Raw genomic sequence first — 26,154 nt, 5'->3', positions numbered from 1 at the left:
TTACAAATAACATATACATGTGCACAACATATTAAAAGTATGTATATGTATATACTGCTTTAGCAGAGTACACTGTTTCAAGTGTTTGTTTTCATACGCACGTGATAAAATAGTTCTCAAATGATTGCATATTATGTCTTTCAGGTAAATGTGTATGCAGATTAATGTTTGTATATTTACACATATTAATATCCACAGTCTCATAGTCATTGAGATTTTAAATATAATTAGGTGTTTTAATTGAAAGGAATACTTTACATGTGGCAAAAAATTCAAATACAATATAAGTAAAGAGCATTTCTCCTATCTTAGGTATGCCCAGTCCTTCTCCCTAGTACTTTTCAGCATCATCCCGGAAATATTCTATGCATATGCAAGCATATACATTTTTAATTTTTAATATTATTTTTTTGAGACAGGGTCTCGCTGTGTCACCCAGGCTGGAGTGCAATGGTGTGATCTCAGCTCACTGCAGCCTCGATTGTGCAGACTCAATTGATACTCTTACCTCAACCTCCCAAGTAGCATGCACCACAACGTCTAGCATTTTTTTTTTTTTTTCTTTTTTGTAGAGATTAGATTTTGTCATGTTGCCCAAGCTGGTCTTGAACTCCTGGGGTCAAGCAATCCGCCCGCCTTGGCCTCCCAAAGTGCTGGGATTACAGGTGTGAGCCACTGTACCTGGACCACTTTTTAAAAACATTAAATGGAAATGCATACATATGTATAAATAAATAAATACATGTATACAAACACCCCCTTGATTTTTTCCTATAATAAATCTTAGAGATTATTCTTATCAGCACAGATACCTCTATTTTATTATTTTTAATGACTACAAAGTATTTTATTTATTTTTATTTTTATTTTTTTTTGAGATGGAGTTTCACTCTTGTTGCCCAGACTGGAGTGCAATGGTGGGATCTTGGCTCACTGCAACCTCCACCTCCTGGGTTCAAGTGATTCTCCTGCCTCAGCCTCTCAAACAGCTGGGATTACAGGCACCTGCCACCATGCCCATCTAATTAAAAAAAATTTTTTTTCGTAGAAACTGGGTTTCACCATGTTGGCCAGGCTAGTTTCAAACTCCTGACCTCAAGCAATCCACCCACCTTGGCCTCCCAAAGTGCTAGGATTACAGGTGTGAGCCACTGCGACTGGCCCAAAGTATTCTATTTTAACACAAAGTATTCCAAATCCTAATTTTTTTATTAAGAAATTTTTAGTTGGGCAACATCTCATTTTATAAAATAGAATGAGTGTTCCCAACTTAATTTTTTAGACCAGTTACCTCTTTTTTATAATTTCATTTTTTTATTTTAGGTTCAGGGAATACATTTGCAGGTTTGTTACATGGGTATATTGCATGATGCTGAGATTTCGGGTACAGATGTCATCACCCAGGAAGTGAGCATAGTAACCAATAAGTAGTTTTTCACTCTATTTCCCTCCCCTCTCTAGCAGTCAACAGTATCTACTGTTCCTATTTTTATGTCCATCTGTACCCAATGTTTAAGCTCCCACTTACTAGTGAGAATAAGTAGTATTTGGTTTTCTGTTCCTGCATTAATTTGCTTAGGATTATGGCCTCCAGCTGCATCCATATTGCTGCAAAGGACAGGATTTCAGTATTTTTCTGGCTGCGTAGTATTCCATGGTGTATATACACCATATTTTCTTTATCCAGCCCACCATTGATGGAGCACCTAGACTGATTCCACATCTTTGCTATTGTGAATAGCACGGCAGTGAACGTACCAGTGCATGCTTCTTTTTGGTAGAATGATTTATTTTCCTTTGGGTTTGATGGTTATTTAGGTCATTTCTAATCTTTTGCTATTACATGTACATGTCTTTTTGTATAAGCAAAGTTTATCAGGATATAAAAGTCTAGAAGTTGAATTGTTGTATTAAGTTTCAAATGCCTTTAACATTTTGATAGATACTGCCAATTGCCTTCCAAAGAGTTTATTCTAATTTATATTTTCACCGGAAGTCTATGAACGGGCCTGTTTGTCATACTGTTACCTGTCTAGTAAAATTAACATTTAGTCTTTTCACTCATGTTGCATGAAAATAGTATTTCATTGTTTTTGGATTTTTATTTAATATACAACATCATCTATTGACTATTTCTTATATGTCAGGCATTATTCTCAGTGCTTTATATTTTTGACTTAATTAACTGAGCGACCCTATGAGGTAGGTAGTGTTTCTATTCTTTTTAATAGACATGAGATGTGAGACATAGAGCACGAAAATTTTTTGCCCAGGGTTATGGAGATACTGAGTAGCAGGGCTGGGATTCAAGCCTAGTAGGCATTCCGGCTCCAGAGCCTGTGTTCTAAATGACCAAGGTACTCTGTAAGTAAATGCCACATACTTATATCCATTGTATCTGAACTGTCTGTCATGGCCTTTGCACGTTTATCTTATTGATTTATAGGCACTCTCCAGGGGTCCCCAACCCCCAGGCCATGGACTGGTACCATTCCGTGGCCTGTTAGGAACCCGACTGCCCAGCAGGAGGTGAGCGGCAGGCGAGCATCACCGCCTGCACTCCACCCCCTGTCAGATCGGCAGCAGCATTAGATTCTCATGGGAGCGTGAAGCCTATTGTGAACTGTGCATGCGAGGTATCTAGGTAGTGTGTTCCTTATGAGAATCTAATTCCTGATGATTTGAGGTGGAACAATGTCATCTCATAACCATCCCGTCCCCCACTCCGTCTGTGGAGAAATTATCTTCCGCAAAACCAGTTCCTGGTGCTAAAAAGGTTGGGGACCACTGCTCTAGACATATTGGGGAAATTGGCCTTTTCTGATATGTTTTAAGTATACTTCCAGTTTGCATTTTCTTTACATTTCTTTTTTCATACAAATATCTTAAATTTTAATGCAGTCTAATTTTCAATCTTTATAATCACTACGTTTTATGACTTGTTTAGATCTTCCTTACTCCAAGATTATAAGAATATTCTCCTATGTTTTCTCCTTGTATTTTAAAATTTTATTTAAACCTTTGATTTTGTTGGATTTTATTTTGGTGTCAGAAGTAAAGGCAGATCTCAATAATTATAATTTTTTTTACATATATAATTTTGACATTTGACATATACATAAATGTAAATCCACCCTATAAGTAATATAAAGGACACAAAGGTATATACAGGTAATTTCACAGCCAGATATACCTATTCATACATATATTAATATGAAAAAATTTACACACAGAAATAAAATATATTCAAGTAAAAATATAGAAATGAAAGTATAGTTATGTTGCTCAAACACTTGAATACTTAGAGAAACTTCTTTTTTTTTTAAACTTGTATTTTAGGTTCACGGGTACATGTGCAGGTTAGTTGCATAGGTAAACTTGTGTCACGGTAGTTTGTTGTACAGATTATTTTGTCACCCAGGTACTAAGCCTAGTACCCAATAGTTACTTTTACTGTTCCTCTCTCTCCTCCCACCCTCTACCCTCAAGTAGGCCCCAGTGCCTGTTGTTCTTCTCTTTGTGCGCATGTGTACTCATCATTTATCTCCCCCTTGTAAGTGAGGACATGTGGTGTTAGGTTTTCTGTTCCTGTGTTAGTTTGTAAAGGATGATGGCCTCCAGCTCTTTCCATGTTCCTGCAAAGGACATGATCTGACCCTTTTTTTATGGCTGCATAGTATTCCATGGTGTATATGTACCACTTTTTCTTTATCCAGTCTACCATTGATGGACATTTAGTTTAATTCCTTTTCTTTGCTATTGTGAATAGTGCTGCAATGAACATATGTGTGCATGGGTCTTTATGGTAGAATGATTTATATTCTTTTGGGTGTATACCCAGTAATGGGATTGCTGGGTCAAACGGTAGTTCTGTTTTTAGCTCTCTGAGGAATTGCCACACTGCTTTCCACAATGATTGAACTAGTTTACACTCTGCCAGTAGTGTATAAGCATTCTCTTTTCTCTGCAGCTTTGCCAGCATCTATTATTTTTTGACTTTTTAATAATAACCATTTTGACTGGCATGAGATGGTGTATCATTGTGCTTTTTGTTTTCATTTCTCTAGTGATAAGTGATATTGAGCTCTTTTTCATATGTTTGTTGGCTGCAAGTATGTCTTCTTTTGAAAAGTGTCTGTTCATGTCCTTTGCCCACTTTTTAATGGGGTTGTTTTTTTTCTTGTAAGTTTAAGTTCCTTATAGATGCTGGATATTAGACCTTTGTCAGATGCATAGTTTGCAAAAATTTCTCCCATTCTGTAGTTTATCTGTTTACTCTGTTGATAGTTTCTTTTGATGTGCAGAAGCTCTTAAGTTTCCCAATTGGTAAATTTTTGCTTTTATTTTGATTGCTTTTGGTGTCTTTGTCATGAAATCTTTACCAGTTCCTTTGCCCAGGATGGTGTTGCCTAGGTTGTCTTCCAGGGCTTTTATAGTTTTGCATTTTATGTTTAAGTCTTTAATCCATTTTGAGTTGATTTTTGTGTATGGTATAAGGAAGGAGTTCAATTTCAGTCATCTGTATCTGGCTAGCCAGTTATCCCAGCACCATTTATTGAATAGGGAGTCCTTTCCCCATTGCTTGTTTTTGTTAGTTTTGTCGAAGAACAGATGGAAGTAGGTGTACTGTGTTATTTCTGGGGTCTCTATTTGGTTCCGTTGGTCTACATTGTCTGTTTTTGTCCCAATACCATGCTGTTTTGGTTACTGAATCCATGTAGCATAGTTTGAAGTTGGGTAACAGGATGGCTCCAGCTTTGTTCTTTTTGCTTAGGATTGTGTTGGCTATTTAGGTTCTTCTTTGGTTCCATTTAAATTTTAAAATAGTTTTTTCTAGTTCTGTGAAGAACGTTATTGGTAGTTTGATAGCAGTAATATTGAATCTGTAAATTGCTTTGGGCAGTATATGGCCATTTTCATGATACTAATTCTTCCTATCCATGACCATGGGCTGTTTTTTCCTGTTTGTTTGTGTCATCTCTGATTTCTTTAGGCAGTGTTTTGTAGTTCTCATTGTAGAGATCTTTTACCCGCCTGGTTAGCTGTAGTCCTAGATATTTTATTTTATTTTTTGTGCCAATTATGAAAATGTGCTCCTGATATGGTGCTCAGCTTGGATGTTGTTGGAGTATAGGAATGCTACTGATTTTTGTACATTGATTTTGTATCCTGAAACTTTTCTGAAGTTATTTCTCAGCTGAAGGAGCTTTTGGGCCGAGACTGTGAGATTTTCTAGATATAGAATCATGTCTTCTGCAAACAGGGATAGTTTGGACTTCATCTTTTCCTATTTGGATGCCCTTTAATTCTTTGTCTTGCCTGATGACTGCCCTAGGAAGGGCTTCCAATACTATGTTGAATAGGAGTGGCGAGAGAGGGCATCCCTTTCTTCTGCTGGTTTTCAAGGGGAATGCTTCCAGTTTTTGCCCATTCAGTGTGATGTTAGCTGTGGGTTTCTCATAGATGGCTCTTATTATTTTATGTTCCTTCAATACCTAGTTTATTGAGAGTTTTTAACTTGAAGGGATGTTGAATTTTATCGAAAGCCTTTTCTGCATCTATTGAGATAATCATATGGTTTTTGTTTTAAGTTCTGTTTATGTGGTGAATCACATTTATTGATTTGCATATGTTGAATGAACCTTGCATCCCAGGGATAAAGCCTATTTGATCATGGTGGATTAGCTTTTTGAGGTACTGCTGGATTCAGTTTGCAAGTATTTTGTTGAGGACTTTTGTATTGATGTTCATCAAGGACAACAAACTTGGCCTGAAGCTTTCTTTTTTGTTGTGTCTCTGCCAGGTTGGGTATCAGGATGATGCTGGCCTCATAGAACAAGTTGAGGAGGAGTTCCTCCTCCTCAATTTTTTGGAATAGTTTCACTAGAAATGGTACCACATTTTGTACATCTGGTAGAATTCGGCTGTTAATCTGTCTGGTCCGAGGCTTTTTTTGATCGGTAGGCTATTCATTACGGATTCAATTTTAAGAGTTTGTTATTGGTTTATTCAGGGAATAAATTTCTTCCTGGTTCAGTCTTGGGAGGGTGTGTGTGTCCAGGAATTTATCCATCCCTTTCAGGTTTTCTAGTGTATGCATAGAGGTGTTCATAGTAGTTTCTGATGGTTATTTTTATTTCTGTAGGGTCAGTGGTAACATCCCATTTGTCGTTCCTAATTGTGTTCATTTGGATCTTCTCTCTTTTCTCCTTTATTAATTCAGCTGGTGGCCTATGTATCTTATTAATTTTTTTTTAAAAACCAACTCCTGGATCCATTGATCTTTTGAATAGTTTTTCATGTCTCGATCTCCTTCAGTTCACCTCTGATTTTGGTTATTTCTTGTCTTCTGCTAGCTCTGGAGTTGGTTTGTTCTTGCTGCTTTAGTTCTTTTAGTTATGTTATTAGGTTGTTCATTTGAGATCTTTCTAACTTTTTTTTTGGAGACAGGGTCTCACTCTGTTGCCCTGGCTAAAGTGCAGTGGCATGATCTCTGTTCATTGCAGCCTCAACCTCCTGGGCTCAAGCGATCCTCCCACCTCAGCCAAGCAGCTGGAACTACAGGAGTGTGCCACCATACCCAGCTAATTTTTTTGTATTTTTTGTAGAGACGGGGTTTCACTATGTTGCCCAGGCTGGTCTCAAACTCCTGAGCTCAGACAATCTACCCGGCTCAGCCTCCCAAGTGCTGGGATTATAGGCATAAGACACCATGCCCAGGCAACTTTTTGATGTGGGCATTTAGTGCTATAAATTTTCCTCTTAACACAGCCTTAGCTATGTCTCAGAGATTCTGGTATGTTGTATTTTTGTTCTCAGTTTCAAAGAACTTCTTGATTTCTGCCTTAATTTTATTATTTACCCCAAAGTCACTCAGGAGCAAGTTTTTTAATTTCCATGTAATTGCATGGTTTTGAGCAATTTTTAAAGTCTTGGTTTCTATTTTTATTGTGCTGCGATCTGAGGGTGTGTTTGGTATGATTTTGATTCTTTTACATTTTCTGAGGATTGTTTTATGTTTGGTTTTGTGGTTAATTTTAGGGTATGTGCCATGTGGCAATAAGAAAAATGTATATTCTGTTTTGGGTTGGAGAGTTCCATAGAGGTTTATCACATCCATTTTGTCCAAGGTTGAGTTCAGGTCCTGAATATCTTTGCTAATTTTCTGCTTTTATGATCTATCTAATACTGTCAGTGGAGTGTTGAAGTTTCCCACTATTATGTGGGAGTCTAAGTCGCTTCGTGGATTTCTAAGAACTTGCTTTATGAATCTGGGTGCTCCTGTGTTGGGTGCTTATATATTTAGGATAGGTGAAATTCTTAATGTAATGGCAGATATGAGAGATTTGGTTGCTGCTCTCTTGGGATATGACCATTTTCCTTTAACGTTAATAAATCTTATGGTTGGCCCCTCCCTATGCATCAGTATATTCATATATAAAAAGCATCCCATAAAAATTTACTGAACTTGCTTTTTATGTTTCTTGTGTTTGTAGCAAAAGAAGAAAGTAGAGCAACAACAGTTATATAAAAGAAGGCTAAAATCATGAATTAGAATTTATTCAGTGCTGGGCCAGGCGTGGTGGCTCACGTCTGTAATCCCAGCACCTTGGGAGGATCACTTGAGCCCAGGAGTTCGAGACCAACCTGGGCAACATAGAAAAACCTTGTCTCTATTAACAAAAAGAATTTATTCACTGCATTTTACTTACCTGCAGAGGAAACAAGTCAAATCTTGGCTGTTTCCAGAGTCCACAGCTATGCTGGCTTTTAATTTCTAGCTATGAAATTACTACTGATTGAGATATAACTATTTTGAAGAAAAGTAGAAAAATAATGCTTGGGTATAGGCCATTGGCTCTCAAGCAGGTATGATTTTGCCCCTTGGGGACATTTGGCAGTGCCTGAAACCATTTTTGGTAGTCCCAACTGGGGATGGGGTGGCTACTGCTACTGTTTAGTGGGTGGAGGCCAAAGGTGCTGCTAATAAACATCTTACAATGTACAGGGCAGCCTACTCACCTTTCCAACAAAGAATTATCTGGTCCAAAATGTCAATAATGCCAGTTTTCAGAAACCCTGGTCAAGTGTTTTTTGAGATAGCATCTTACTATGTTTCCCAGGCTGGTCTTGAACTCCTGGGCTCAAGCGATCCTCTTGCCTCAGCCTTCCAAGTAGCTGGAACTATAGGCATGGGCCACCATGTCCAGCTTAAGTTAAGGCAAAAAACATAGAATTCTGGGTTAAGTGTTGATATTTAGACTTGTTAGGAGTAGAGGTACAATGTTATAAAGAAAGAGACTTTACCATCTGTATACTAACTAAAAACACAAATACATTTCAGGAATGTTGGTGGCTATTGGTGGTTATTTTCATTGTATTTCATGGTTCTGTATGATATGGCCATTTATGTCATCAGGAAACAAGCTGACAGGTCAATGGGTTTTTTTTTTTGCGTCTGTAAATGACATTTAATCTTATTATGTAATATAGGAAGACAGAAAGCTTTTTGATGATACTGAAATCCTTCCATTTATTAATAGCTCTTGCTTATAACCTTAAAAAATATGCAGTCTTTCTGGTTTAGTTTTCTAATACTTATTTTCCTGTTCTTTAAAAAAAATTTTGTGGACATTTAAAATCATCTGGTAAAATTATGACTGTTCTTTTAATAAGTAACATATTAATTGTAGCTCGTAGCAGCAGTTTTACAGTAAAGGAAGGTTATTGTGAAACTGCTCAATTCTGGGAAGATATAATGTTCACTCTTGTTTCGCTTAGTAGGGACGGCAAAAAAAAGAAAGAAGCACAAATGCTATGCAGTTCTGCATCATTAACACTGGCAATGGGTTCTTTTACCTCCTGCCCTCTCACCCCATTGTTCCTGACCCGGTTCTCTGTGTGTTTGTATGTAATATTTTGGTTGAGGGCTGTTCTTACACAGAATGTGGTCAGAAGCTTGCCAGCCTGATGAATATGCTAAGAAAATAAAATTTAAAAGTATTAACAAAATATAAATAGAAGAATCAATGTTCAATGGAAACAGAGCTTTATTTAAAGCACTGTGATCTGTACAAGTTAATTTTTCTCCTCTAAAATTTTAATATGGCAGCAATAGGGATCCTTATGCCAGATCATCAGACTCACTGGGGTGAAACCCTGTACAGCAAGATAGTCATCATATCTGCATTATAACATTAGCATTTAGTGGAATCTAATAACTTTGAGGCATCTATAATGCAATAATGAGAATAGTAACAAATGAGCTAAATTAAGTACAGAATGTTTTTATTTACTATGTAATTTTAATTTTTTTGACATCCAGAATACTTTGTAATCTTAAGCAATTCTTTAAACGTTGGTTAAAATTCTAATTGTTGGTGTTCATATTTTTGACAGGCTTTATACTTTAGAAGGAAAACTTGTTGAGAGTGGAGCAGAGTTGGAGAATGGGCAGTTTTATGTGGCTGTTGGCAGAGATAAGTTTAAGAAACTGCCTTACAGTGAGTTACTTTTTGACAAGTCAACGATGAGAAGGCCTTTTGGGTAAGTCTTACTCCTTACCACTCCTCATGCTTTAGTTACCACTTGAAATAGCATTGGGTCTTTTGAGGACCACCATTATATTTTATGTAACTGATAATCTTATTTATCACTTAGAATGGAAAGCATATATGGTATAGATTGATCTTTGTTTTTATTGCCATGATGGGAGACTGAAAGCTATTGAACAAAAATATAATTTCTGGGAAGTTATGAAAGACTACATAGTTTTTTTTTTTTTAGCGTGCATGAAATTTATAGTAAATACAAAAATTTATTATTGTGAAGAAGATACAGGGCAATGAGCTTCTCTACAGCAAACATTATTAGAAGTTTTTGTGTCTTAATAGTTGCTAGACCAAATAACTTTTCAGTTGGTTTGGATAGAAACATCCAAGAGTGTTAAAAAACCCATAATATTTTATACTTGTTTTAATAATAACTGTAAAATATAAAAACAACATAATCCCACTTATGCAAATAGAGAGGATGGGTGTACAGTTAATTCATGTAAAATTTTAAGGATTATACTTTTAATTACAATATACCGTAAACAGTTTTTCTCCATGAAATGTCATATATTTGTGAAAGATGCTTTATTTCAGCCTAGGAGATACACTGCGGAGTCACTCAAGAAGAGCTCTGGCCCGTGCTGCAGGATCTCTCGGCTTGCTCATGGTGCCCAGGGATCCGTCTCTGTTGCTTTTCCCAGAGATTCTGTGGCCACCTTGCCATTGCAAACCAATTTTTTTGTGGTTGTCATCTGCAGAAGTAGAGCAGAATATCACCAGTGTGTTTGCAATTAATTCACAATTTGTGTAACTTGATGGAGAGGCTGGCCAAGAGCTTCTAAATAAGTAATAGATGAAATGGAATTTCAGGGGTGGTGTTTGAACTATGCAAGAGCACATGGTTTTCTAGCACCTTTGAATTATTTACCAGCTGACTTATTGCTAACCAACCTTACCCATCCATGAAATCAAATCTTTAGCCATCTTTGCTAAGCAGCCCTAGGTTAACCTGCTGTGATCAACAGTGTGTACTTGATGGTAATAAGAAAACTGTAACTCACGTTGGCCTTTCTCATACAATTAATAAGAATTTTTTTTTATATGTGTCCTTCTATTTTTGGAGAGATTCAGTTGGGTTTCAAGATGGGTCTTTTCCTAATAATACAGATATCAACAAAACAACTTATTCTTACAGCCTAAAAGAATTTTTAACTTTTTGGTGAGGACAACTTGTTTAAAAACTACCTGAATGCAAATGCCAGTGTTTTACCTCTGCTCTTCTATCAGAGGTAGACATAGAAGACATCATAGAAACGAAGGAAATTTGTTTTTAACTCAGTCTGGAAAAACCATTATTCACATTTGGAAATGATTTTTTGAAATGCAAATAGGACACTTTGGGATCTGGATAAAAATGCTATACAAATTTCAGGTGATACTAAAAGTTTACTTGTAGGCATTGATTAAAATAGTATACAGGAAAACATTACAAATCTTTTGGGATGGAATTTGGAAATGTTATGATCTTTGTGAAATTGGGAAAGTATGTGTTAAAGTGTATGTTATCTACCTTTTGTGAAACACAGCAGTAAACAGTTGACTTCCAGGTGGGGATGATAATTATCTTGCATTGTACATTATTTGTAAACAACATTCAGATTTCTAAATTGCAATTTGTTTCCACAGTCAGAAAGCTTCTTCACTACCTCCTATTGTAGGATCCAGAAAGTCTAAAGGGAGTGTAAGTATCAGATGCTTTCCTCGTTAATGTTCTATATTTTTATATGATACAAAGAGACTGTCCTTTGGGCTTCAATTAAGTTCCAAGAGATAAAACTTAGCCGCTTCGTGGTGTATAACCAATTATGTGAAACAGCACTAGAACTTTAATGTTACACTTATGGTCCTAAACAGAGCTAACATTTTTTAGAATATGTATTTTAAAATTTTTTCCTTGTATATACACCTGACATAATTTATATTGCACTTAAAATCTTGGCAATAATACTTAAAACTGTAAGAACCACTGTAGTAGGTCACATCAATGATCATCCAGTCTTGGTTTCTATCTTTAACGAAGACTAAAAGGGAAGTTTTGCTGAGAAAAGGGGTATAATCCTCATTAATATTCCTTGAAAAGATTGAGAATTGTTCCAGGTATTTAGTTTGCCATCTGAATCTTTTCCATTTATCATTTATTCATGGTTTGTTAATTCAGCAAACATTTATTAAATACCTACTCTGTGGGAGTAACGACAGCATTTAGTAGGTAATTTCCTAACCTTCTTGTATTTTCAGTCTGCGCTCCCTGATGGGGTGAGCTCCATGTCATGCCAGAGCGTTGCCTTGGCAGTTCTTCCTGGCTGAGGCTTCTCTTTCTTCCCTTTTGGTTGAATTGCCCGACAAGTTGTGATCAGAACTGATTTGACATCTTCCACCCACACCCTGAATTAATTAAGCAACATTCTTATTTTGGTATGTTGTAAAGTAAATGATTTCTAGGCAATGATATTGTCTCCTAATGATTTAGATCCCTCCTTTTTTTTGGTTATATCATGTGAAATTCTTGAAAGAAAGACAAATAATTTTGTGTACATAAGTAGTGCCGAACTCAGCATAACAGATATTAAGAACTCATTAGCTGAGACTCTTATACTATTTATGACAAAAATAAAATAAAAATCAATAGAGCTCTTGCCCTCAAGCAACTTACAATCTACTTGAAATAAAGAAGATAGCTTAAAAAGGCAACAAACAAGCTAATGCTAAACATCAAATATCTAGAGATTGGTGACCATGAGAGGGAGGGAAGGACTGAATGTACAATGGCAGCAGTCCACAGATGAAGTTGAATTTGAGCTCTGCCTTTGAAACTGTTTAAAATTCAGAAGAAGGTAGATGAGGGGAGAGGACCTTCAGATCCAAGGAAGGGTGAGACGGTTGGGGCAGACGTGGGCATGCGAAGAAGCAGTCACGCTGGCTGACATTTACCGGGCCCTTGAGGGCTCAACACTATGCCAAGCTCTTTACAGTAGTGATTTATTTAACCTCACCCCACAAGGCAGGCATCTTTGTCATCTACATTTAAAAAGGAATGAAAAAAGGAAGTACACAGAGTAGAAGTGACAGGTTCAAAGGCTCCCATTGAAGGCAGAGGTTGCAGTGAGCAGAGATTGCCCCACTGCACTTCAGCCTGGGCAACAGAGTGAGACCCTGTCTCAAACAAAATGAAACAAAATAACATAAAATACAATACAATACAAACAAAGGCTCCTACTGAGCAAATGGCAGGGGAGGAATTGCATCCACACAGCCGGCTCAGAGCTCCTGCTCCCGAGCCCCGGGACAATGAGTCCCTTAGGCTGACTGGAACAGATGGTCCTTTTTGGTGTAGGGGCTGATGTGCCTGACATGGTAGGTGGTGACAGTTATTACATGACCTTGAATAGCAGAATGAAGAGTCTAGTGTTTGTCCTTGAATAGAGGGCAGCCCACAAGGGCTTCTGAGAGGTGAGAATATTAATCTGAGTCCATTTTGGGAGCATCAGATCTTTTACATGGAGGAAGACTTCACGTGGTGAGAAGCCATAGATAAGTCAATGTTTGTAAGGCAGTTGCAACTATCTTGGTATGAGGGGAAAGGAGCCTAGACTGGGGAGGTGGTAGAGACAGCAGGAAGTGATGATTATTCTGGAAGAAACCAAGGAACAAAGGATTTGTGTGATGATTGGATACAAGGGGTTAATGGAGAAATTGGGGCCAAAGATAACTGAGGTTTTTAAGCTTGGAATTTGAGAAAATGGTAGTTCTATGGCCAAGAAGAAGGCAGCCAGGGCAAAGAATGACCTACGTAATTTCAAACATGTTGAGTTGGAAGTATCATCAGGAAACTTAGTTGAAAGTGTGCTGCAAGCAGTTGTAAATGGCAGAGCTGAGGCCTGCCAAGGACATCAGGACTGAAGCTGCAGTTGCAGGTGGTTTTTTTTTTTTTTTTTTTTTTTTTGAGACAGGGTCTCACTCTGTCACCCAGGGTCGTGTACAGTGGCATGATCATGGTTTACTATAGCCTTGACCTCCCAGGCTCAAGCGATCCTCTCACCTCAGTCTCCTGAGTAGCTGGGACTCCAGGCATGTGCCACCATGCCTGGCTAAGTTTTGTGTTTTTTGTGGAGACAGAGTTTCACCTTGTTGCCCAGGCTGTTCTCAAAGTCCTGGGCTCCAGCGATCGGCCTGCCTTGGCCTCGCAAAGTGTTAGGATTACATGTGTGAGCCACCGCACCTGGCCTGAGTTGTAGATTTGAACAGCCATGTAATGGTCCTAGTTGAACAGCAGACATAGCATCACTGTGGTACTTCATCACCCAGCACAGCTTGCACAGAGCAGGTCTCACTGGTGCTGCCAAGTGAGAGAATGGATGAGGGGCTCCTAGAGGAAGATGGTGCGGTGAGAATTACAGAGGGCCCAGGCTTGAGGCAACCTAACTTCACAGGTGCGGGGTCAAAGAGGAGTGAGAAGAATATTTCAGGAGGTGAAAACGATATCAGAGCAACTATAAAGCTAAATAAAACTCATGAATTTAGGGATTGGAAATTGTATTTTGCTTTTTTTGTTTTTCTTTAGGACTTTGTAGCAGAATCCCTTCTGTGTACTGTATAGATATTAGCTTATTAATTCTCACACTGCAGCTAGAGGAATGATTACAGAGACCCATTGTAATTGAATAAATTGATGAATAAATTGATCCCAAGTCACAGGGAAAGTCGATGTCAGGACCAAAGTCATGACCCAACTCTTTGTATTCACAGTGACTGAACTTTGGAATGATATGTTTAGTATTCTGAAATTTGAAAAACTAAAATTTTCATTAAAAATGTGTAGAGCATTTCCTGCTTTAAAATGCATGTGTAGGTACACACATGCAATTTTTATTTCTTGCTCATTTGTAAGTTTTTTAGACTGTGCTGTGAATACTGTGATACATCAATGTCATCACATCAATTCATCTGATGATTGGATTTTCCAGGTGTATGGCACAGTAGTAAGCCCCAGGGATACAGCAATGAGCGCAAAGATCTGATGCTCTCTCTGATACTCATGGTCTACTTGAGTAGACAAAGGTGAAACAAGCGATTCCATTAATCAATGGATACTTATGAAGTATGATAAAAATGAAAGAAAAGTGCACAGTAATATGAAAGACAATAAAAGAAAAACACATTTAGATAGGTGTGTCAGGGGAGGCCTCATGGAGGAAGTGACGTTAAGCAAAGACTCAGTTATAAGGTATATTTGCATCCCATAGAAAGCAAAGTTGTCAAACGTAGTTCCATGCTATGACTTAGAAAAATAAAATGATAGCAGAGTTTGTCCCTCTTTCCACAGTGTTCCCATAGCACCCTGTATTCATCCACTCCATCCGTCATCCATTCCAAACATACTCACTGAGCTCCTACTAAGTGCCAGGAACTGTAGGCACTGAGCATATAGTGGTAGATAGATGAGGACTTAGATTTATGGTGCTTTCATTCTAGTGTGTGTGTGTGCATGTATGTGTGTGGGGGGGGAGGGTATGGATGGGATGAATGGGAGTAGACAGACGATCAACTAGTAAACAAATGTACAAATAGTTTCAAATGGTGATAAATGCTATGGGGAAAATAAAATGTAGCAGGGCATTGATTTATATAAAATTGTCTGAAACTGAGACCTTAATGATATCTAACACAGCCAATTGTGCCAGGGATGAGGCCGGGGAAGAAGAGCATCCAAGGCAGAGGAAACAAAGTCACACAGGCCCTTGCTAAAGAGCCTGGCATGTGAGGAGGCCAGAAAGAAGGCCGTGAATGAAATCGGAGAGGCAGGCAGGGCTCAATCATATAGGCATGCAAAGAGTTTGGATTTTATTTCTTGATGGGGTGCCATTTAAGGGTTATAGGGAGGGAGTGATATAATTTGCTTCAAAAAAAATTTTTTTTTTTTTTTTTTTGAGACAGAGTCTCACTCTGTTGCCCAGGCTGGAGTGCAGTGGCATGATCTCGGCTCACTGCAACCTCTGCCCCGCAGGTTCAAGCAATTCCCTGCCTCAGCCTCCCGAGTAGCTGGGATTACAGGCGCCAACCACCATGCCTGGCTAATTTTTGTATTTTTTTTTAGTAGAGATGGGGTTTCACCATCTTGGCAAGGCTGGTCTTGAACTCCTGACCTCATGATCCACCTGCCTCGGCCTCTCAAAGTGTTGGGATGAGAGGTGTGACCACCACGCCTGGCCTGCTTTACATTTTTAAGTGCTCATTCTGGCTGTGGTATCTCTAGGGAAATGGTTTGGGGCGAGAATAGAAGCAGGAGGCAGTGGGACATGTACAGGTATGTGATATAGGTGAGTCCGCTAGGTGGCCGCAGTGGGGGCGGACATCTATTATAACTCTTCTTTGAGTATATTGTCATTGACTGATTCGCTGATCCAACAACTATTTATTGAGTTCATATGATGTCCTGGGACTGTTCTGGTGCTTCAGGGCCCAGAGATTCTGAAGTACTAAATGCACGGAGGTTACATTCCAGAAACAAATGCACAATATGTGTGATATACACCAGGGATAAACATGAATAAAAATACATGAAGACATGGGAAGAGGAAGTGAGAGAGGGTGCTATTTCAGCTGGGTGGTTGGAAAGGCCTCTTTCAGGAGGTCACGTTTGAGTAGAGGAGAATAACCCCTGGCACAGTGCCCGGTGCCTGGTAGGTTCTCACAAACTTGGCTTAGGCAGTGTGTGAATGTTTGGCATTGAGCCACACAGAACTTCCTATGCCAGTAAATCCAAAGTCACAAGCTCGATTTTTAACAGGATTAATTTACTCCTTTCCTTTAATGAATTGGTTCCCAGGAGAATGCATGCATTTTATAGATCATTAGCTGCCTGGCACTGCGAGGAGGGGTGTGAGTGAAGGGGACTGTGTGGGGAGAGCTTAGCTTCTGGCTGTAGGAACCACTGCAAAATCCATGGGGAAAGCACCCTAAATTCATGATGCAAATCAAAGGGGACACAGAACTAGAGTTTTAGAAATTTATTTTTCCCTACATGGCTTTCCAGGAATTGCTCTTTTGCATATAGAAGGGAGTGTGGATGAGGGACTGGTAGAGCTTGAGAGAGAAAGAGAGAAAGCAGCTGCCATAGTGTACACAGGGACCCCTGCTGGTGCGTAACTGAGTTGGTCAGGGAGCCTGGGGAATGCCTTGTGCAAAGCAAGACAGACCAGAAGTCATTCCTTTTATAGCCTCAGTGCTGCGGGAGTCACAGAAATTAACATGTTGAGAAAAATTTTAAGTTGTGATTCTAGCCTTAAAAACAAAAGGAAGATGTAAATAAATTATCTTAAATTCGCTGAGCTTGAAGAATAAACCCATCTGCAGAAGGCTGTTTTCTAGTGACAAGGTGACACCATGTAGAATCACAGCACCCTCTATTGGAAAAGACGAAAAAATCAGGAAAGTATTTGAAAGTGAAAGCCAACGACTAAATGATCTTTTGTTGTCCTTATTACCATTTGGCTTATACATCTTATGGTCAGTAGTTTACAGGATCAAATATGATTTCTACGGTTTTGACAAAAAAATTTCATTATTATTCAAGTATCACAATGTCACTGTGAAGCAAGTTATACACATATTAAGATGAATTCCTTATACTCCAAAACTCCATTTTGCCATGGGGGAAACTGAGGCTGGTATAGGTAAAAGGGCTTCTTACTCTTGTCATCACCAGATATGCAGATGAGAGAAATGTCAGGTGGAGTCACCGTCTAGTCCCTACCCCCCACCCCCAGCTTATAATGTCTCTGGGTGCACCCATGAAATACATCGTGAAGGCTGCTCACTGAGGCAAACCTCTCACGAAATTATTTTAAATTTGATGTTTTTTGGTCTATATGTTTTTGGCACATTTTCATGGGGACTGGAAATGAGTTTTTATGCTAATGAAAAAAACCTGAGTTGGTTGGATCTAGTTGGAAAGAGCCTAGGGAACTGTTTAAGAAGTATCCCAATCTTGGCCAGGTGTGGTGGCTCACGCCTGTAATCCCAGCACTTTGGGATGCCAAGTGGGGAGGATCATTTGAGGTCAGGAGTTTGAGAGCAGCCTGGCCAACATGGTGAAACCCCTTCTCTACTAAAAATACAAAAATTAGCCAGGTGTGGTGGCGGGTGCCTGTAATCCCAGCTAATCGGGAGGCTGAGGCAAGAGAATCACTTGAACCTGGGAGGCGGAGGTTGCAGTGAGCCAAGATAGCACCACTGCACTCTAGCCTGGGCAGTAGGGTGAGAGTCTCAAAAAAAAAACAAAACAAAAAATATACCAATCTTGGTAGAGTGAGGGATGATTGGAGGCTGTTTTAGGCTTTTTGTTTGTTTGAGCCAGAGGTTTGGTATTCCTTTTGGATATACTGATATGCATGTGAGACAAAGGGCAGGACAGTGGTTGGAGTATCTCAAGGGGTCTAGTTTTTGCATAGGACACCCTGTCAAATTAGGCTGCTTCTTGATTTCTTCCACTTTGAGATAAAGCCATAATTTGTTACTTCTGGGATGGCTGTTTTAGGGAACCATACTATATAATAGGAGTTTTTAGTGCTTTGGACATTAGAAAGTTTCAGTGTAGTAGAAAAATCAGACCCTTAGAAAGTTAATTTATTTATCTATAAAATGGTGATAATAATACTTATCTGTAAATTTGGTAAGTATTTGTGTTAATGTGTATGTAGCATGTAAGGGACACCCAGTGATATCGTTTTATTACTGGGATAGCTGTATGAGATAGCAAAACTCCCCTATCTCTTATGCTCTGCCAATAGCAATGACTATCTATGTATTTGAGTTACAAGTCACATGTGGAAGCCTTACAGAAAAAGCTCCCTCTCTCCCTTTGTCCTTTCCCCTCTCTAACTATGTATAATTTATGTAATTGTGTAAAACAAATATATGAATTATATGTGTATATAATTTATATATATAGTGTATTATGTATTTTCACATGAACACTTTAGATGAATCAACTTTTTTCTCTTCTCCCCCTTCACCCTCCTTTTTTTTTTTTTTCTTAAAAGCATTTAGCTGGGTGCAGTGACACATGCTTGTAATCCCAGCTATTGAGGAGGCTGAGGTAGGAGGATTGCTTGAGTCCAGGAATTTGAGGCCAGCCTGGGGAACATAGCAAGAGCCTATCTTTAAAAAAAAAAAAAAAAAAAAAAAAAAGCATTTCAATTATTTTAAATTTTCTAATTACAAAACAATTCTTTCCTGTCTTAGTTTAGTTTACTTTTTACTCACAAAGTTCCTGGAAATTAGTTATTACTCAATAATTGAATGCATGAGTGTCAACTGCAAAATCTATGCATTATGTAGTGATTTGAATCAATTAGTCTTTCTTAATACTCCAAAATTACCCTTTTTCGAGTGTCTTTATCAGAAATTTGATAAATCGGAACTTTTCTGTCTATTCATAAACAAGAGTGGTGACTTAGAAAGACACGCACTCCAGGGTGGGGCTTCTGCGTCTCCCTTGTCGTGCCCCTTTGTGAGTAATGCTTTCCCCAGAGAACTGCAGAAAGTGATCCTGCTGAGCTACAGGGTTTCTCATTCATTGGGTTCCATTCCAGTCCTTGCAAGTTCAACAGCATCTCAGAACATTCTAGTAAGCTTGCTAACGGCGTGTGAAAGGTTGATCTTCTCATCTAAAGCTTTTAAATTTTTAAAATCGACCAGGTGCAGTGGCTCACACATGTAAATCCCAGCACTTTGGGAGGCTGAGGTGGGTGGATCACCTGAGGTCAGGAGTTCAAGACCAGCCTGGTCAACATGGTGAAACCCTGTCTCTACTAAAAATTCAAAAAAATTTACCTGGGTGTGGTGGTGTGCACCTATAATCCCAGCTACTTGGGAGGCTGAGGTAGGAGAATCTCTTGAACCTAGGTGGCGGAGGTTGCAGTGAGCCGAGATTGCACCACTTTACTCCAGCCTGGATGACAGAGTGAGATTCCATCTAAAAAAAAATAAATAAAAATTTAAAATCTTGGGATGAAAGACTCCATTGAGAATAAAAGGGACTATGAGACTTGGCTGATGCTTTTGGGACTTCTGCCATAATCGTATATGTCTTCCGCCAGACAGTTTATGGCAGAGCTTAAGTTTCTCAAGAAAGAATCCTCAAAGAAAAGAAAAGAAAAAAAAAACCTCTGGTTGCAGTGACCGTAATAATTAAATGGAAACTGTATGTTTAAGTTGCAGTTGGAATAGGAAATTAAATTACACAAAAAGTGTTATAGATTTGGACAAGTTTTCATACTGTTAATAAACCTATGCATAATTCATTTACTTGTAGGCTATGAGAAAATAGCATAAATAACTTCATTTGTAAGGCTGTGAATTTTTCCATTTCTAATTGGATGATGGCTAAATCCATTTAAATGCTTCTGGATGACTGAATATATAAATGTTTAAAATGAACAGTTATAATAGTTTTCTAGGCAGATTTGTTTATTTAATATTACTACATTTACTTTCAGACACAAGCATAGTACAGATGTTGCATAAAGATTACACTCAATATGGTATGAATTTGATATGATTTTTAAGAAAAATATTAACACTCTGCTCTTGAAGAAAGCATTCTGATACTTATTAAACAAACACCATACATCACGCACTGTACTAGTCACTCCATAAGCCTTATCATTGCATCCTCATGCTAGACCTAAAGGCAAGTACATTAACTCCACTCAAATAATGAGGAAACTGAGGCTTAGAGAAATTAAGAGTTAGTTAACCCATGGTCCCCGTGTTCAGTGGCAGAGCAGTAGCTCTCAGCCATGTATTTGGGGTTTCTAAAACTTGCATTCTTTCCACTACCTGCAGCCTCTCACCATATACTCTCAGGTAAGTTTAGCACCTGAGCATCTGAGAGCCAAGGCTGCCTTAGTAAGGGAGTTTCTTGTTCTTTTTCTTTCCTTTTCTTTTCTTTTTGTTAGAGATGCGGTCTCACTTTGTTGCCCAGGCTGGAGTACAGTGGTGTGATCACAGCACACTGCAATCTCAAACTCATGGGTTCAAGTGATCCTCCTGTGTCAGCCTCTTGAGTAGCTGGGGCTACAGGCATGTACCAGCACGCCAGGCTGATTTTTTTAATTTTTAATTTTAGAGATGGAGGGTCCTGCTGTGTTGCTTAGTCTGGCCTCAAACTCCTGACCTCAAGTGATCCTCCCACCTTTGCCCCCTAGGTAGCTGGGACTATGCTTAGGCTGGCCTCAAACTGCTGACCTCAAATGATCCTCCCACCTCTGCCTCCTAGGTAGCTGGGACTACAGGCTGGAGCTACCATGCCTGGCAAGAGGGAGTTTCTTGCCGTAGCAGTGGCTCAGTATCAGCACAGCTGTTCCTTGCAGTAGCCCCCAGTGTAGTGGCTGCTATGTGGCTCCCCAGGAGCTGTACTGGGCCAGTGATAAAAGCCACCGAAACTCAACCTCCCTTTTGTGTGGAGGAGCCCACTTTTGGCAGCCACAGGGTCTTCATTGTGAGAGACACATGGGGACCAGAGATAACCATGGAAGGTGTGATCACCCTGGCTGCCTTGTGGGAGTAGGGGCAAGCAGCTGCGCAGCTCCCTCAGGAACAAGTGGGGACATGTGGTCGTGAGCCTCTTGAGTCTGTATGTGGCTCTGGATTTGCGATTCTTAGAGACCATGGTGGTCACCAACAGACTCGTTAATATTGGAGAATTTCTACAAGCAGAGTGTATGGCTGCTTGTAGGATGACATCTATACACCCATAGTGACAACTTGTTACGAAGGTATTTGTAGATTAATTGATCACTGTAGGGGAAGTCACCATTTCTCATCCAATAGACACTGGCTGATTCTGCAGAAAGGTGCAGGAGTGAGAGGATTGTTAAGGCAGTGGATTTACAGTGGTTTTGGAGGCAGCTGCTCTGCCCCTGACTGGCTATAGGATCTTACACAAGATTTATCCTCTAAACCCCACTTGCTGATCTCTACAGTGACGTGGTAACAGTAGTGTCTATTGTGAGCTAGTAACTAGGGCTAGCATGAGGATTGAGTGAATACAGTTTTATAGAATACCTGGTACATATTAAGAACCCAATGATTGTTAGCTATTATTTTTATCCTCCTTCCTCTCCTAGACCCTTTTGCCTCCAGGAAGATACATTTGGAGTTAATGTATAAAGATAGACAGTTGCAGAACCAGGACAATACACCTCCCTGCCCCTGCCCTGCTTACCAGTAGTTAATGACATGTATTTACTGGGAATGTTTTTGAGAGTTCATTAGCTAATAATAAGGGTCTAATACTTTGCCATTTAGGGAAACGATCGCCACTCTAAGTCAACAGTTGGATCCAATGACAACTCATCTCCTCAGCCCCTGAAGAGGAAAGGGAAAAAAGAAGACGTGAATTCAGAAAAACTGACGAAATTGAAACAAAATGTAAAATTAAAGAATTCACAAGAAACCATTCCAAACAGTGGTAAGTGTGTTATTATTATCTTAAGGCTGTGATACAATTTTAATTCTTAAATAGATCCATTGTTTCTCTGGGCCCACAGAAGATATTCCTTATTTTCATATATGAGAGTTTTCAAAGAAAATTGTATTTGTATATGAGAGATGCTGCTGTTTTTATGCTTGGTTTTTATTTGTAATTAGATGTTGTGCCATGAGGACACTTGTTTTGAGATCAAATATATCTTGTGGTAGTCTTATTTTAAAAGTGTATTTTTTTCATCCTCTACTCCCACTGATATTGCTTGATTAATATTTTTACCTACAACTACTATGATATTGGTCTCTTATTTGTGTGTCTGTAACCCTTGCCCACGTTCATTATGATTTATTAGTCAAAGATCATCTTTCCTGAAAAGTCATTTTGTTAATTATACTGATAACCAAGAGAACACTGAATAGACATAACATTTTATCAGTAAACAATAACCTATTCAGCAAAATTAGATGTAGTTTCATCTTGCACTAGCAGGTGAGAGATGGTATAAAATAAAATAAAAAATTGCATTAGTCCAAGATTTCACTGGTATGAGATAAAAGTGTGGTAGACTAAGGAAGTATGTAATGAAAATTGTTAACTTTGATGTTAGGTTTTTGTAAGAGGGGCGAGTTTTGGTTTTATTCCCAGTGTGTTCTCAGAGTGGAGTGACGCTGGGGTGGGAATGGCTGGCTGGGAAGCAGACCAGTGGAATGACTCCTGCTCCTCTTGCCCTGAGATTCCCCTCACACACCCCACCCGTGGGACTGTGAGGGGTTCCAGGAAGAGGACTGATGGGATCAGGTTTCAGATTAATGGGCAAAGCCTTACCTTCCACCTGGGAGCTCCAGCTTATTTCAAAGTCGATATGAAGAGTTACATTAGAATTAGAGCTAATATGAGCTTCACAGCTGAGGAGACAGTTTGAACTCCTGTGAGAGTTTAGAGGAAGCTGCACAAATGATTAAAGAGTCAGAACAAAGACGCGTGAGGCTAGGTTAAAAGAACAGGTGAAATGGGTGAACCAGTTCCACAGAGAAGTGGAGGGGTCTAAATCATCAAAGACCTAAATGATCGAGACTAGCTGGAAGTCAGGAGTCCTAGATTCTCGTCCCAGCTCTGCCATTGACCTTGGGCAGCTCATTTAACTTTTTTTTTTTTCTTTAGCTCCATTATCTATCTGAAAAATGTGGGTTCTTATGAAGATTTCTTTTTAAAGTTTTGATTATCTTGAAATTTGTACAGTCCTTTCCCGTGAGTAGAAAACAAGGAGGCTAGGGTGAAATACAGTCAACAAATATTTACTGAGTGCCTATTATGTGACAAGAATCAAAGAAAAGAAATTAACCCTAAGAACATACCCTACCTTGAGCACTAAAAATAAGAGAGGCTTTAAAAAATTAATAGATACTAGATTGTGAGGCCCCCAAAGCCTTGGGCTATGTCCTACTAGTTTTTTCTTATTTCCAACAACTGGCACAGGTCTGAGGCACTTAATAATTATGTTGAGTGAATGAATGATGGAAGTTTAAAAATAGTTAATTCTGTAATACTTTAATACCCATCATGAAACAGGACCCACCTTAAACTTTTCATTTTGTTTTTTTTTGTTAAAAGCCTTTTATAAGATGTTATTTGCTTCTTTTCTGTGAGGTTCTTGTTAGCCTATGAAAATCCCAATCCTTACTTCCAGTATATTTTTAAAAAGTCTTTAAATTAAATAGTTGTTGCCTGGAAGAAAGAGAATGATCATCTTTTCAGGTTATCTCATTTGTAAAAACTTGAGAACACAAGAGGCCGTATTAACATATCCCTTGTTCGTAGGAAAGTAACCTTCATTAAAAAGTTGAATTATTGGCTGGTACAGTGGCTCATGCTTGTGATCCCAGCACTTTGAGAGGCCAAGGCGGGTAGTCGGATTGCTTGAGTTTGAGACCAGCCTGGGCAACATAGCCAAAACCCGTTTCTGCAAAACAAATAAAAAAAATTAGTGGGGCACAGTGGCATGCACCTGTAGTCCTAGCTACTTGAGAGGCTAAGGTGGGAGGAACACTTGAGCCCAGGTGGCTGAGGCTGCAGTGAGCCATGATCGTGTCACTGCACTCCAGCCTGGGTGACAGAATTAGACCCTGCCTAAAAAAAAAAAAAAAAAAAAATTGAATTATTGGCATTTTTGCTTTTGTAGAAATTCACAGTAGTTTTTAACAACATTTGTGTTGGTGGGCATGAAGATTTAAAAAAGTGTTTATGATTGAAGCAAATAGTATTTTAAAAAGAAAAGGTATAAGCCTTCCTGTTCTTTTATTTTTTTCTTTAGAGAATTTTGCAGTTGTTTTAGACAGTAGCCCATTTTAAGTCTATATTTTCCAATGTGGTTTTATAATGTGCAGATTATAGGTTTTAAATTGCTGGATCTCATTGTTACAGGAAACGCTGCTGGTGTCTTTTAAACGAAGGTTTTAGGGAATGAATTTTTTTTTTCCTCCACTAACTGGCTTGCACCACTGATATAGAAGCATTTTGTATCTTTTCATTTGGATAGAAAGAACATATAACCTGGAAAATGAATCTTGGCTTCCAAAGACAATTTTTTTCCAGGAAAAATGAAAAAGGATTTTGTGCAGTTCACTAGATTAAACCGTCACTTGATAACTTTAAGCATATTAGCTTAAGTCCATACTACTGAAAATTGAGCAATTTGGTTCTTAATGGATCTCCCTGCAGATGTCTTTGACTACAGAAATTTTCCAGATTATAATATCAAAAGTCCCTCTCCCTTTCTCTCTTTCTTTAATTCAGCCTTCATATTCATTTATTATTAAAGTTGCTTTTTACTTTAATGTCATCTATTTTAGTAATTAGAACCAAGTATATGCTTTTGAATACTCATGTTTCAAGAGGGCTCTTATTCCTTATAAAGGTAAAAGCAATAAGAATTTGAAGCAAAATGAAAGTGAAGGGTGTAAGAACTCATAATAATGTAAAAAAATGCAAAAATTTGGTTTTAGAGATAAAATTTACATGGCTTTTTCTACTTACAATGTATTTTAAATTTGATATTAAATAAGCTATTTAGTTTTATTTCAAAGTGATAAATTTTAGCGTTAGGGTGAATAGCTATGATTATTTTCTAGCATATGTTAACTTGTGCAAATGTTTGATCTAGTGTTCTTTACCTATATAGTATTTTCATTGGAATTAGAAAAAAGAGACTTCATAGGTTATCTTGATTTTTTAATAATTAAAATTGTAGTCACATATTTTTTCGTTTTTTTTTTTAAATATCTGATATTTACTGATTCAGTTACCAAATGCTGTATGAATGTGCAATGCTTCTATCAGTCTGTAGATGGCAACCTGGGTCTAATTTTGTTTCCTTTTTTCTTTTCTTTTTTTTTTTTTGACTCTGTTTCTCTCTGTAGTAGTAAAGCTTAATAATTCAAGCAGAGCAGTGACATATTTCTTCAGGGAAACAAATCCCATTTTCTTTTGGTAGCCAAGATGCAAAGTAGGATTGGTTGGTGATTGATGAAGTTGGATGTGAAATGCATTTTTAGTGTTGCATTTAAATACCAGCTTAACTGGCCAGCACATGTTTTTGTTACACTTTCCACTCGAGTTGCAGTGCCTTGAGATATGCTTTAGAGGCTGTTAACTAGCTACATTCTCCACTATGACCAAAACAGTAACGATGATTGTTTTGAAATAGCATTTTGTATGATTGATCATATCAATTGGTATTGTTAATATTTGGTACATGAAAAAATATAGTGCTTTTAGAACCCTTGTGAACGCAAGAAGTATAGTGAATTTAGGTCTCTGTAGGAATATTGAAAGGGCTGCAGAGAAAATAGCCTGGTCTCTTTGACTTACATTGTATTGATAATTGTAAGTACGTTTTCAAGGCAAAGCATTAAAAAGGCAAAAATAAGAGTTGTATTCTTTTGATGGATGTGGCTCTCTTTCACTTTGGGTGAGTGGGCACGCCTGTGTGCCCACACATGGGCCAGTATTCTTCTTGATGCAAATCCTGGTTTATTCCCAGTGTGGTTC

At 38.4% G+C, this 26,154-nt stretch overlaps 1 protein-coding gene across 1 annotated transcript in view; it reads left to right on the top strand.

Moving 5' to 3' along the window:
- DCDC2 (doublecortin domain containing 2) overlaps nt 1–26,154 on the top strand; it is a 189,410-nt gene that overhangs the window by 58,714 nt on the left and 104,542 nt on the right. Inside the window, exons 6-8 of the mRNA XM_008976792.4 lie at nt 9,400–9,546; nt 11,241–11,295; nt 21,927–22,089. Coding sequence (XP_008975040.2) covers nt 9,400–9,546; nt 11,241–11,295; nt 21,927–22,089 — 365 coding nt within the window. The remainder of the gene's footprint in view (nt 1–9,399; nt 9,547–11,240; nt 11,296–21,926; nt 22,090–26,154) is intronic.

The sequence above is a fragment of the Pan paniscus genome, chromosome 5, assembly GCF_029289425.2.
Source record: "Pan paniscus chromosome 5, NHGRI_mPanPan1-v2.0_pri, whole genome shotgun sequence".
In the NCBI taxonomy this organism is placed as follows: Eukaryota; Metazoa; Chordata; class Mammalia; order Primates; family Hominidae; genus Pan; species Pan paniscus.
Note: the sequence above shows the minus strand (reverse complement) of the source record. Positions and strands in the feature narration are given on the sequence as shown.